General features: G+C 34.9%; 1 protein-coding gene across 16 annotated transcripts in view; it reads right to left on the reverse strand.

Annotated features, from left to right (window-relative positions):
• The window catches only part of DOCK9 (dedicator of cytokinesis 9), a 112,578-nt gene that overhangs the window by 44,769 nt on the left and 55,569 nt on the right, over positions 1–12,240 (reverse strand). For all 16 annotated transcript variants that reach the window (XM_027880357.1, XM_027880354.1, XM_027880352.1 and 13 more), the window contains exons 9-20: positions 11,543–11,610; positions 7,491–7,565; positions 7,256–7,396; positions 6,698–6,898; positions 6,437–6,559; positions 4,024–4,106; positions 3,460–3,582; positions 1,634–1,713; positions 1,363–1,550; positions 1,173–1,238; positions 488–580; positions 127–250 (exon numbers count right to left, since the gene is read on the reverse strand). In XM_027880357.1, coding sequence (XP_027736158.1) covers positions 127–250; positions 488–580; positions 1,173–1,238; positions 1,363–1,550; positions 1,634–1,713; positions 3,460–3,582; positions 4,024–4,106; positions 6,437–6,559; positions 6,698–6,898; positions 7,256–7,396; positions 7,491–7,565; positions 11,543–11,610 — 1,365 coding nt within the window. The remainder of the gene's footprint in view (positions 1–126; positions 251–487; positions 581–1,172; positions 1,239–1,362; positions 1,551–1,633; positions 1,714–3,459; positions 3,583–4,023; positions 4,107–6,436; positions 6,560–6,697; positions 6,899–7,255; positions 7,397–7,490; positions 7,566–11,542; positions 11,611–12,240) is intronic.

The raw sequence follows: 12,240 nt of genomic DNA on the forward strand, positions 1-12,240 counted from the left end.
ATCTTTCAGTCAGTATAGTGTAATTAGGAAGCATTACACGGATCACAGAAGTCACAGGTTACCAGATAAGCATGCTTCAAAAAATTTCCCCAGTAGTTACTAAAAGTAAAGCATTAGTGTACAAACCTTGTGTTTCAACAACATCTTTTTTCTTTGTACTCCCTTTGCTTGAATTATCACAGCTGACATGGTAGAAGGTGAACAACAAGTGGTGCTTTTCATGTAACTGAGTAGGCAATTCTATTTTAATCTGAAAGGCAAAGAAGTCTCTGTAGAAGTTTTTAGCTAGACCACTGACATGTGTCACTGGTTGTAATTCTAGATTACATATTATTTGAAGCACGATCAAGAATCACACATACGGAACTCAAAAAAATTTAGGGATCTAGTTTAACTGAGAACTTCGCAATCCTCTAATATTTTCCTGTATTTTTGTAACTTACCTAGTACGTAATCCCCTAAAAATTACCTCAGAAGAGTAGCTTACCTCATCATAAAACTCTGGATTTTGGTGGTGATGCAGAACAGCAGCAAACGCACTTCTAGTAAAAACTGGTCCACCAGGCCTACCATAGATACACTTAGAAGAAAGGGAAAAAAGAACAAAAAACCCTGTAATCCTTTTTTTCACTCTCAGCTTAGAATGTTTCACCCAGAATCTGAAATACATTAACGTGTGTTTAACTTGTTTCCTTTGCACAGACAGGGATCTGCGCAAAGCAAAGAGTCTGACCAGCGATCACACTACACAATCTGCCTGCTGTGCAGTAGATTTGTCATTTCACCTCAAGATGTCTACACATTTCTCTACTTTTTTATTTCCACACACCTTTTATACACAGTGATGGTTCAGTCCAAACTTGGAGCTTGGCTCTCCAGTTAATCTAAAGATTTACTGTTCCACCTTACTGTGGAGTATGCATGAACCACCCTTGTTTGCAACAAGTTTATTCCTGGAACTTTTGTTGATATAAAGAAATTAAATGCTCTGAGAGTTCTTTAGTAATCTTTTATATCAAAAACAAACAAGCCATCTGGAAGTTACTCTTATGCCAAATGCAAAAGGTCAGAAGGCACCATCCCAAACTAGATCAATTAACCCAATACTACTGTGTTACTTAGCTATCTGTTCACTATTTTCTTTTATCAATTGCAAAAATCAAAAGACTAACCTTTAAAGGCAAAGAATCCTCTTCATCAGAATCCTTGAACTCAATGCATACCGCAATATTTCTAGCCTAAAGCAGTATTTAAAAACATAAACCCAAACAATCCATCAAAAGGATAATCACAGAAATAAGTCTCAGTTGTAAACAATCTTAACCAAACCTGAGAAAGAAGGTACGGTTTTACTGTACTCACCTTTGCAAAAGACTTTTGACTGTCATATTTCAAGTATTTTGGATAAACATAAAGATGATTGTTGTAGATGGTGAAAGGCTGAGTGTATTTTGGTATACAGGGAACAAACTCCTCTATTTCAAATGTTGTTAGTGTCTTGGTACTGTTTTCAAACTGCTTCATGGGAATGTATGATGAGTTAACATAATCTGAAAATACACAAAAAAATCAAATAAAAAAACGAAGAGGAAAAAGCCTGAACGTCCATTTAACAGTGTTTGTTAATACTTACTTGGAAAATCTGGTGACACGTTATCAATTGTAACATCCAGATTTCCTAAAATAACAGGAAGTTTGGCCATCTTTTCAGGTCTATAGGAAGGAAAAAAAAAAATAACAATACCTCAAAGTCAGGCTAAATGCAAATCAGATACCAGCAAAAAAAGATAATAGGAAACAGAGGCAAAAGTAATATCCTGAAATAGGAGTATGAGAGGAAAGCTGGTTTCAGGGTGGATGACTGATCTGGTCTTCTTTGCCTAGATTCACAGTTTTCTTTTCCTTTAAATTCTCAGGGAAAAAAACCCCAGCTTTTTGTGGAAAAGTATGGAAAAAGTCACAAAAAAGCATGACTTCTTCTTTCTTTAAATCAAAATGAAAAACTTTGACAAAGATAGGTTTTGTTTGCCATGTAATAACTTATTATCATTTGCAGCAAAGAGGGGATCTATAAGTAAGTTTTTTTAATCTCAAAGGTCAGTGATAAGCATTCATGGTAGTAGGGTAAACCTGGGGGGGAAGAGAAATCAGCAAGTTCCCACCTCTTCCTTTTTCTAGACTAAAAACTCACCCTGCAAAACTACCCAACACTGAAGTTTCTTATATGTTATCATGTAACTAATTCAGAAATAGGATTTGAATTACAAGTATTTTCCATGGTAAAACTAAGCAGAACCCTTTATTAGTAAAGATAGTCAGGAGCATGATTTTTGAAATTATTGCACAGCAAGTGGGTGCAAAATTTTCCCAAAATGCAATCCTATGCTGTGAAGCAAACAATTTCAGGTTTGCATCTGGATTCTAATTCCAACATCTATACCTCAGACATTATAACCTATTTCTTACTATAATTCCTGTGAAATACTGTACGTGATTCCATAAACAGGATGCTGAATTAACAAAAACCATTTCCTCAATTCACAAAGTGAGATGACATGGCAGGCTAATTTACTACTAGTTGCAATTCTAGTAATGGTGTTTATGGCAAGGAGTATAAGTACACAGACATTTTGATGCTACATAAACTTCCATGAAATTTTAAGAAACTTGCTAAAAGTGAACTAAAATACCTCTTAAAAACCTCATCTCCTTATCAGATTTGTTAAGCAAGAACAAAATAAAGAAACTACAGCCCAAGCCTTTCGTGCTTAGCGATTGTTCAAACCAATAACGCTCCAGATAACTGCACTGTAACAGAAGTGGAAACATCTTGGCAAAGCAGCAAAGATTGCTCTATTATTTTACATCCTATTTAATAAGGGGATTAACAACTTTATGAATATGATCACCTGTTGCTGATATATTCTTAAACCTTGCACACAAAGTGATGAAGTCTTTGAGAATACTTTGTAAAAAAAAATAACCTATGTTCTGTTATTTAGCCATCCTGAGACATGCATTCCCAAGGAACATGGACTGCCTACTGTCTGGAATCCCTTCTCCTGAGAGCTAAGCATTCTCTGTCCAAGGTCAGTGAACAGATGATTTATGCTCATATTTGCTTTCCCTTGAGAACCAGAAGGGCATATTGTGTGAGTACAACTCCTAGCATAGAGCTACTTCAGGCTATGATGCTGATTGCATGTTACATGTAGCATAACACTTCAGTCCTGCTTGTAGCCCCCAAACACTGCAAAGGAAGGACCTGTAGCCCGTATGAAGGTCTTGATTACATTTATACAGCTTCTATATTTGAAATTTAAGACATAAAAATACATATATCAAAATATTAGATGCTCCAGTTCAAGAACATAAGAAAATACGATGGAGAGGAATGGGGGGTGTTAGGGTGTTTGGTTGGTTTTGTTTTGTTTTTCAAAGTGGGAAAATTAGACTTACTTCCTGAAATCTGCTAACAATTTCAGCATGTCTTCATTTGAGAGTTTGTTACTGTCTTGTCTGAAGAGAGGAGAAAATCTTGCATTTTTGTCCAGAACTCCTGAGGCATCTTTAAACAGTGTCCTGAAAGTAAAAATCTTGCTTTCAGCTGTGTTTATGGAAGTGCTGAAATTCATTTCAGGAAATTTCTTTATAAGAAATCAGAGCATACTGCACCATCCTCCATATTACACATTTAATACTCTTGCAGGTGAGTTTATACATATAAATAGCTCAGTCTAACAAAAAAATGTGAACCATTTCATTCTTAATAGCATAAAAAAATATCGTCAATAGAAAACAGTTGGCAATATTTAATGCTTTGAATAATAATGTAATGAATGTTTATAACTTTTCTTCCTACTACAGAGCTGAAGTGTAAGCTTATAGGAAATCTTTGGTTAATTGAAAGCAAAACAATCAACAATTTAAACAGCACATCAAGTTTTACAAGAAGGGAGATGCAGAAAGTAATGTTAGAGAAGAGCCAAGAAAAAAATACCGATTGACAAGATTTGTCCTTACCTAGCTGCCCAGGCAAAAGGCATTCTATATTGACCTAATCTCTGGCATGCCTGCTTAGCGTTCTTCAAAACTTTCTGTGCAACCTACAAGGAATATGAGAAGTAGCCATGCTTGAAAAGCTAAATTTTTTGCACCTCTTGTACACAAGAAAAAAAACACATGTTGACACTGATATGAATTAGAAAATCTTCTTTAGAAGATAAATTAATCCTAAGTATGTGAGTGAAAGATAACTGAAAATGCCTCTTAATGATTCATTTCAGGTTAAGCACAGACTGTTCATTTCACAGCATTTCAAAGGTGAAAACACAGACACATCCACACTCCCAATAATAAATATTTAATAGAGAAAAAAATTATTATATGCAAAACTTATATGGAAAGCTAGAGCAAAATTCAACTGGTTTTGAAGACAAAACTCAAATTCCAGGAAAAAAAAACATTTCAACTCCCATTTGCTCCCCTATTCACCACCCACTCTATGTACCAGGACACATTCTTGCAGAGTAAATACTACAATACTCTGCAATACTTGTATTACAATTACACACAGAACATGGGCAGGGGTTTTATAGAGATCACATGGACAATCCTATGCACATGGACAATCCTACGTAGGGACACTGCAATATTGTTTTCATTAGAAGTTCAAATTTTTGATTTTGTTAACTTCTGAATTAACAAAAAATTCCATTATATACAACCAACATGTACCAGAAATCAGCTTCTCTTATGTGTCAATTTTGCTCTTACACAGAGCAAAATTATTTGTCAGAGGCAAAACAACCTACAGAGTAAGACTGCCTGAATATTATCCCTGATCTACGCTGCTGATGTTATAAAGAGCTTATTCTATTACTGTGTTTGAGCCAACTCTCCATTACCCTTTCCTGTAAAAAGGGGGAAATGGCACTTGGAAGCATAAAACCTTGGTAAGTAATCATCATGAAATTAATGTTTAAGGGGAGAAAAAGCGATACTTTGGGTATAGAATTTGCTACTTCTGTCTTCCCTTTTCCTTCTCCAGAGTAGTAATCCTGCAGGGAACAGGAACTTGCTCATTGCACTGATCCAAATGGAGGCCTATAAAACTGGTAGTGTTCTATTTTGTTTCAAATTAATACACTGTCATCCCTATGAACTAGAACTGAAACAAATTTCAAAGTAAGTGTTCAGTTGTATAAAATGATAAGCAATTGAATACCAGAAATGTACAGCGTAACTTAATACAACCAAGAGTGTTCCTACTGGCTATTCCTGCAGTACAAGGCAGCACAAGTCTAGCCTGCAGCATCAAATGAGGGAACACTTGGGCTTGCTCAACTTTCCCCACGTGGCTCAAGCCCAAGGCCACCAAAATCAGCTACTCAGTTCAGGTTTGTCTTAACTTCAGTAACAGTCAGCACACACTTCAAAACCAGACTCCTAAAACACAAAGCTGCTGTTTTCCAACAACAGCTGAAAAAAAAAATCTCAAGCATTCCTGGAAAAGCAAATCAGTAGGTTGATCTATATTAAGATCAAGTGAAAAATACAGGGTTTTTCACATGTAGGTTGGCCAGCAGTAAATCCATAGGAAAGAACACTGTTCCTCTGCAGACACTGAAAGTTAACCATTCCTTCTTCCCTTTCACTAGCTGAAAACAGGAAGAATGTCAACAGGAGCTGACACTGCCTACAAAAACACTTTTCTCTAATATCCTGGCCCAGCTACTTAAGCATAACTGTAAATCAACAAAATCAAATCTCTATTTCTTCAGTGACAAACAAGAAGTAGCAACTAACAAAACTTTTTCTAGATACATTCAGAGAACATTAAAATCTTACATCATCTGAGACTTCTGAAAACTTAGTAGTTTCTGAAAATTTAATAGTTTATTTCTAAAAGTGATTTTGACTTCTCTCGAGCCTGCAAAGCATTTTATATGTAAAACCAGAAGCTTAATGATTTTGGTGGTTCTGAAGGAAAACGCCATCAAGAGTGTGGATAAAGTTCCAGTAAATTATGGTCACCAGAAAGTAAGACAAAGGAAAAGACAACAATGATACAGTACATAAGATGCATTAACTGAGACATACAATTAATTTATGATCAATATTTAATTATTTCACTGTTCAAAAATTTTCGACTAAACTTTCACATTGAAGTTCAATACACTTTAGTCAAACCAGTTGAAAGACATTATAAAAATCATACTGTCACAATTATAAGAAGTGAAATAAATGTTTCCAATAAAATGCTAGATTTTATCTATAATATACTAGTTACTAGTAATAACTACAATTTACTAAATCAAATTCAGTTATCTGAATTTACTAGGTAACAACTACGGTTTTGATTGATATTTATTAATTCAAAGTCAACCTGCTTTGCCTCAGTATTCTGTTCATGCCACAGAAGAAAATAACATACCTTTGAAGAATCTGAACTTTTCATATATGGCTCAGCACAATGTGTAATACTTCCTTGTAATACCTTTTCTATTCTGGCCACAAGGAAAATGTCAGTATGAGGACACGTGACTGAGAATATTCCCTAGAAATGAAACAAGAAATAAATATAAAAGGAAAATGCAGGCAACATTTTACAACACATAATAGAAAGGCATCCAAGTCATATAGGAAAACTCTTGTCCCCAAAATCCTATTAATTCTTTAGGTCACTAGTTCTCACCTGCTTTGGATATTGTAACACAGTTTCATGAATGTCTTGAATTCTGTGTAAACTATCACCGCTGCCGTTCATCATTTGTTGAGATACACTGGGTATCATGTGCCTTACTGAGGGGTGGTTCAAATCAACATGGAAATCTGCTGAAATCTTCCTGTTGTTTTTAATATCAAATAGCGACAATGTGACAAAGAAAGGTTCTACCTAGACATTAAAAAAAAAGAATCAAGTGTCATTGCTGGTATCTATATCACTGTAAAAATGTGTACAAAAGAAAGATGAGTAACATTTTCATAAACACAGCCATCACTCTAGATATTACTGACAAGATGTAAAAGACAGTAAAAGAAAAATTTCTCTCTCTATCACACAACAAAAATACTAGCAAAGTTACTTTTCATAGGATTTAGGCTTTCATTCTGATTTAAAAGAGTAGAAAAAAATCCCCATAATACAAACTTCTCAATCACAGCAAAGAATTCCTGCCATTTAGAACAGTGCCAAAAAAATATTAAGACATTCATTATCGTACTAACAGAAAGTAATTAGGTAATTATTTACATTTGTTGTTGGTCCTTCTTCATTTTCTGCAACACAGCTTTGCAAATTAAAAGATAAATCATTACACCTCACAAGAATTTTTTTTCCAGATTTCTCTTCAAATGGCTTCACTTCTGGTTCAATACTAGAAAAGTCCAGTTTCTTTAAAAAGAGAAAAGAAAAATTACGTTAAGTTGGTTTTCATCTCAAAATGAACAACATAAAAAAAATGCTGCTTCCTTTTAAGAAGTCTAACCTGCGCATCTGGATCCAAGGCAAAAAGTTTAACTCTGCTTTCACTTTTCAGCTTGATTTCTGCTTCTCTGGTACTCTGTTAAAAATAAGGGAAAAATGTCTTAGTATTGTACTATTAAATAAAAGTGGGTTTCATTGTCATTCCCTTTTCTGTGATGTTCAAAGCTTTACACATTTTTAATTCATGCATTTGTTTCTCTATTACTGAGCTTTGTAACTCCTTAATTTACATTGCTCCACCATGTCTGAGTAAAAAGTGAGAGCCTCTCCTCTAAAGGCTTTATTCCAGGCCTAGAAACCTAAAAACTTACATCAGCAGTATGTAACCTTCCAAGCTCATGGGAAGTATACTCCAGTGTAACTTCTATAGCACTTTCCCTTCTTAAACAATAACTTTCATAGCATCATTTTATTTAAATAAAAAAATAAATTATGACTGTAGGTTAAAGCTCAGAGCTATCCTGAGAACGTAAGACTGCTAAGGAAACAACAGATCACCTAAATTAAGAAACACCATCATAGCTCCCTTTCTTTTTCCTTTTTGTTGTTGCCTTTTTTTTTTTTTTTTTTTTGCTTTTCTTGAGCCCTACTGCCAAAGAAGTGGTTTTCCTGTGGATAGCTGGAAAAAACCTCCAAAACTTCCGAAAGATAAACTCCTCACACTTAAAAGTTACTTTGCAGAGTTCACTGTACACTGATCCTGGCTGGGGTTTGTGGATAGCTATCTATTAACAGCAAACCAAAAGTGAAGTGCTACAAAATAGAATGTGAAAACTGATGGTATACACAGGTTACCTTTTTTGGGAAAAGATATTATTTAAAGAGCATTCTATGATTTTTAAAGACACAGGATGTGACAAATGAACATATGCATGTGCCAAAATTATCAGTGTAGGAGAGTTGCCATTCCCAAAGTAGCAGCTGCCTAAACAGGGATACAAAGTATTACATTACAGGCAGGTGTGTCTCTCTTTGGATCAACCTGTATGGGTTAAAAGAAGTTACAAACTCAAAATTCTCATCACTGACCATCAGATGGAAGTGATCTACTGTCTACATCTGCTTTGCTGGAGATTGAAGTAACTTCTACTACGTTTCAAGAAAAAAAAAAAAACAAACAAAAAACAACAACAACAAACAAACGAAAACAAAACAACAATCTGTCAGAGCTCAAAATCCTATTTTTAGGTTGATAACAGAAATTAAAAAAAATAATCTGGCTTAAAGGATATATTACAGAAAAAAAACTTCTGAGATGCTATTTTGAGTAAAAGCGCTCTAGTGGTTTTTATTTAATTTACTTTCTCTTTAGCACACACAAAGGAGAAAAAAGAAGAGTTGCTGTGAAAGAGACGACCCAGATACTCGATACCAGCAGAGTACTGCCAGAGCTTGCTTGTTCAACAGTAAAGTCTGGTATGATTAAGAAGTACAGGAATGTGAAGAAGTTTAAAGATGGCAAGAGAGTTGTGTGCATGTGTTGCAAAGGTAATAATCAGTGGCAAGAACTGAGGAGGAACATGACCTAGTCATAAGAGCAAGACAGAAACTGTTTCAGCTAAAGTGTCTTGAATAGTTTTAGACTCTTTGGTGTTTTGTGCACTAAAGACCAGATGAATATAAGCATTTTTGACTGACAGATCAGGGACAGTAGTCAGAAGTCAAGAACAGAAAACACATGTAGTCATTGACTCTCTCTACAGCACAACAGTGACTCTAAGTTCATTTCCTCATCTGTAAAAACAGAGAGAATATTTTCCCACCTCAGTGAATTCTAGGGACCCATAAGGGCTAAGGAGGTACTTGGGCACACTTATCATGACAGTCACATAGTTATTTCAGAGGGCTAATTTGTTTTATTTTAAGATTAAAAAAAAAACCAAAAAAACAAAAGCAACTTCAAAAAAACTAAACAAAAAACCCCAAACAAACACCCACTACAAAATCCCTACATTCACTCTTGGTACTTACGTTATAGATAGAAGGAACATGAAGTACAGGAAAGACAGACAGATTCAAGATTCAGATACATGTTTGCATATCTGTGCACCGAAGTTCAAAATACTATCTTATTTAGTTTCTATCATAAACTAACAGCTGTTGATAGAAAAATCAAGTCTTGGAGATGTAGCCACAAGGGTTAAACCCTTCCGGGAAGACTGTTTTTTCCCCTATTGTCAGGTGCTCTACAATCCCTCCTGAAGGAATTTCTCTCTCCTCATAAGGATATGAGGTCAGCTATTGTGAAATCCTCCTCCTAGAACCAACAAAAATAACAGAGCAACTATAAACCCTTCTAAGAGAAGGCCCAATGCCTTGTAAGGCTTTCACTGGGGAAAAAAGAACTAAATCCAAACAACAGCTGAAAAGACAGTGCAAGAAAGAACAGAGGACAAAAAAAAAATCCTCAAAACAAATAGCATTCATATAAAGCAATTGAGTTAAGGCACAAACAGCATGCCAATACAAATGGGCAGACTTTGCTGTGTTCTTCTCCTCAGGAAAAAAGAAGGCTAGGACAATACATTACACTACATTGTTTTAAAAGGTAGTGTTTAGTACAGATAAACTAGAATGGGAAAACTAAAAAAATTATTTTGAAGGAAACAGAAATTTAAATGGGTTATAACTATGGAATAATAATAAAAAAAAAAAAAAAAACAGTGCTTAAAGAGGTGATAAAAATAACACACTAGAAAAACACCGAGCTTAAAGAGCTACATGTTTCCGATCCAAAGGTTACGGAAACAGGAAGCAGCAATTGTAGTACTAAAGCCATGTGCAGGTGCTGCAGCCCTCAGTTAAAGTCCTCTCTGTAAGGAATATGGAACCTAAACATTACAGTAACCCTGACTATAAAGAAAGAAGAACCTTCTGTACAAAAAAAGCATCTAATTTTATACTTGTTTCTGAAATAAATTTTCATAGCCTCATGTAAGTATGTTGTTTGATGCTTACAGCTCTTCCAAGGAAATCTTGATTGTATGTACCACAATCCCAATAATTTCCAAATACAGAGGTATGTGGAGCTAGATTATCACACAGTAGCTTTTTGTGGATATGTGTTAAATTGATTACAAAGCAGTATCAGAAAGAATTAAGTCAGCCAACCAAATTGGGTGCTAAAAGCTTGTTAACATATTCTGACTAGATCTTTTGATATGTTAGCTACCACAATAGATAGAATTTGGTTTGCCTCTTCTTAGTTCATAAGCTGTGCTTCCTTCAGGAGCAGTTACTAGGTCAGACACCTTCAGAAAAGAAGGAGAGAGCATTCCAGAGCATGGTCAGGCAGAAAAGTTTCAAGACTCCAGGCTGCACCACACAGAAGAAAAAGGAAGTCACAGGAAAAAGTTTGAATTCTGCAACTTCAATAGAAAAGGTCACCAATTCCAGTCCTTAGGTGATTTAACAGAAATTTCTCCTTTATAGAACTCACAAAATTTACTGCAACACACAGGTCATTGATTTAACTGAAACAATGTCTGCAAATGGGCTGAGGAAGATATTTTTATTTTCTACTTCTATTTTATTTTACTGTAATTTCCACCACATTTCTGTAAAAAAAAAAATGGAGAAGCAAAAACCATGGCACTACAGGAATGATCTATGAACCTTAGTTCATTATAAATACAAACATCTTAAAAGACATTGACTTCACCACTGCTACTAAGCTGCTCTGGATTTCTAAGTATAAAACTAAAACCTGACTTCAGTATAGCTAGATTTCTACAGAAATACTTAAGCCCTTACCTTCATGCAATAAACCAATACAAAATAGAATTAATTACTGAAATAATACTAAAACATGCTGCATTGAAACAACATGTCCAGAGTTATACAGGCAACTTCAAGACAGTATCTGGATTGCTTACAAAAGCAGAAAGTTAAGAAGCTCAATGACCATATTAATGAAAGAGCTTCTAAGCCTTCAAAGCACCACGAACTGACTGAAAGGTAAAAACCAGTGTCTTATCTTTACTAAAAGTTCATGTAGCTAACTTACGTTTAGCACTTTATATCCTAAATTGACATTTACTATATATATATTACCTTGGCAATTTCAGGATAGTAGTTATCAAAACTACTTGATGAGCTTTCCATTTTGCTTTGTTCATCATCTGAAATTACAAAACCACATTTTAAAATAAATATAAAACCCCCAAAGCACTCATAAAACTCCATAGCAAAAATTATTTTTTTAAATCTCCTATCCCCTCAAAAATGACAACTGCTAACATAAACAGGTTGTGGACAACTATCATTACATTTTGATGCAGTGACTTCTTGGAGGATGTAACTAGTAACAGAAATCAGTATAATAGCAATTATTTGTAATCTTACCTAGAACACAGCTTTAATATTAATTTTGATATCTGCATGGGGCAAGGGGATACTCAATGCACCAAACTTTCATTACTCTTTCCACTAAGCATTGTAACTTCCACTAAGCATTGTAACTTGATTTCAGAACAAATTCCCTCTGTTCATTAGGTTCCCAGCTCTACTCTCCAACAGTTACTGGATTTACAAAGCAACCATTCAGTTAGCTATAAGCATCTTACAGTTCTAAGGTCAACTGGGGACCACTGACTAAAATGTCTTCTACAGAGCTACAAGCTTCTCCTTTTCTGATGTGGTTTTGTTGTAAACACCATGCTAAATTCTGACAATCTTCAAAGATGTGATATCTCACTTTAAACTGTAATGATGCCTTTAGGTATTTGTGCTATTTATAAGAGAACAACCAG

The sequence above is a fragment of the Empidonax traillii genome, unplaced genomic scaffold (assembly GCF_003031625.1).
Source record: "Empidonax traillii isolate 1590-97213 ecotype Southwest subspecies unplaced genomic scaffold, ASM303162v1 scaffold68:size1967880, whole genome shotgun sequence".
Lineage (NCBI taxonomy): Eukaryota > Metazoa > Chordata > Aves > Passeriformes > Tyrannidae > Empidonax > Empidonax traillii.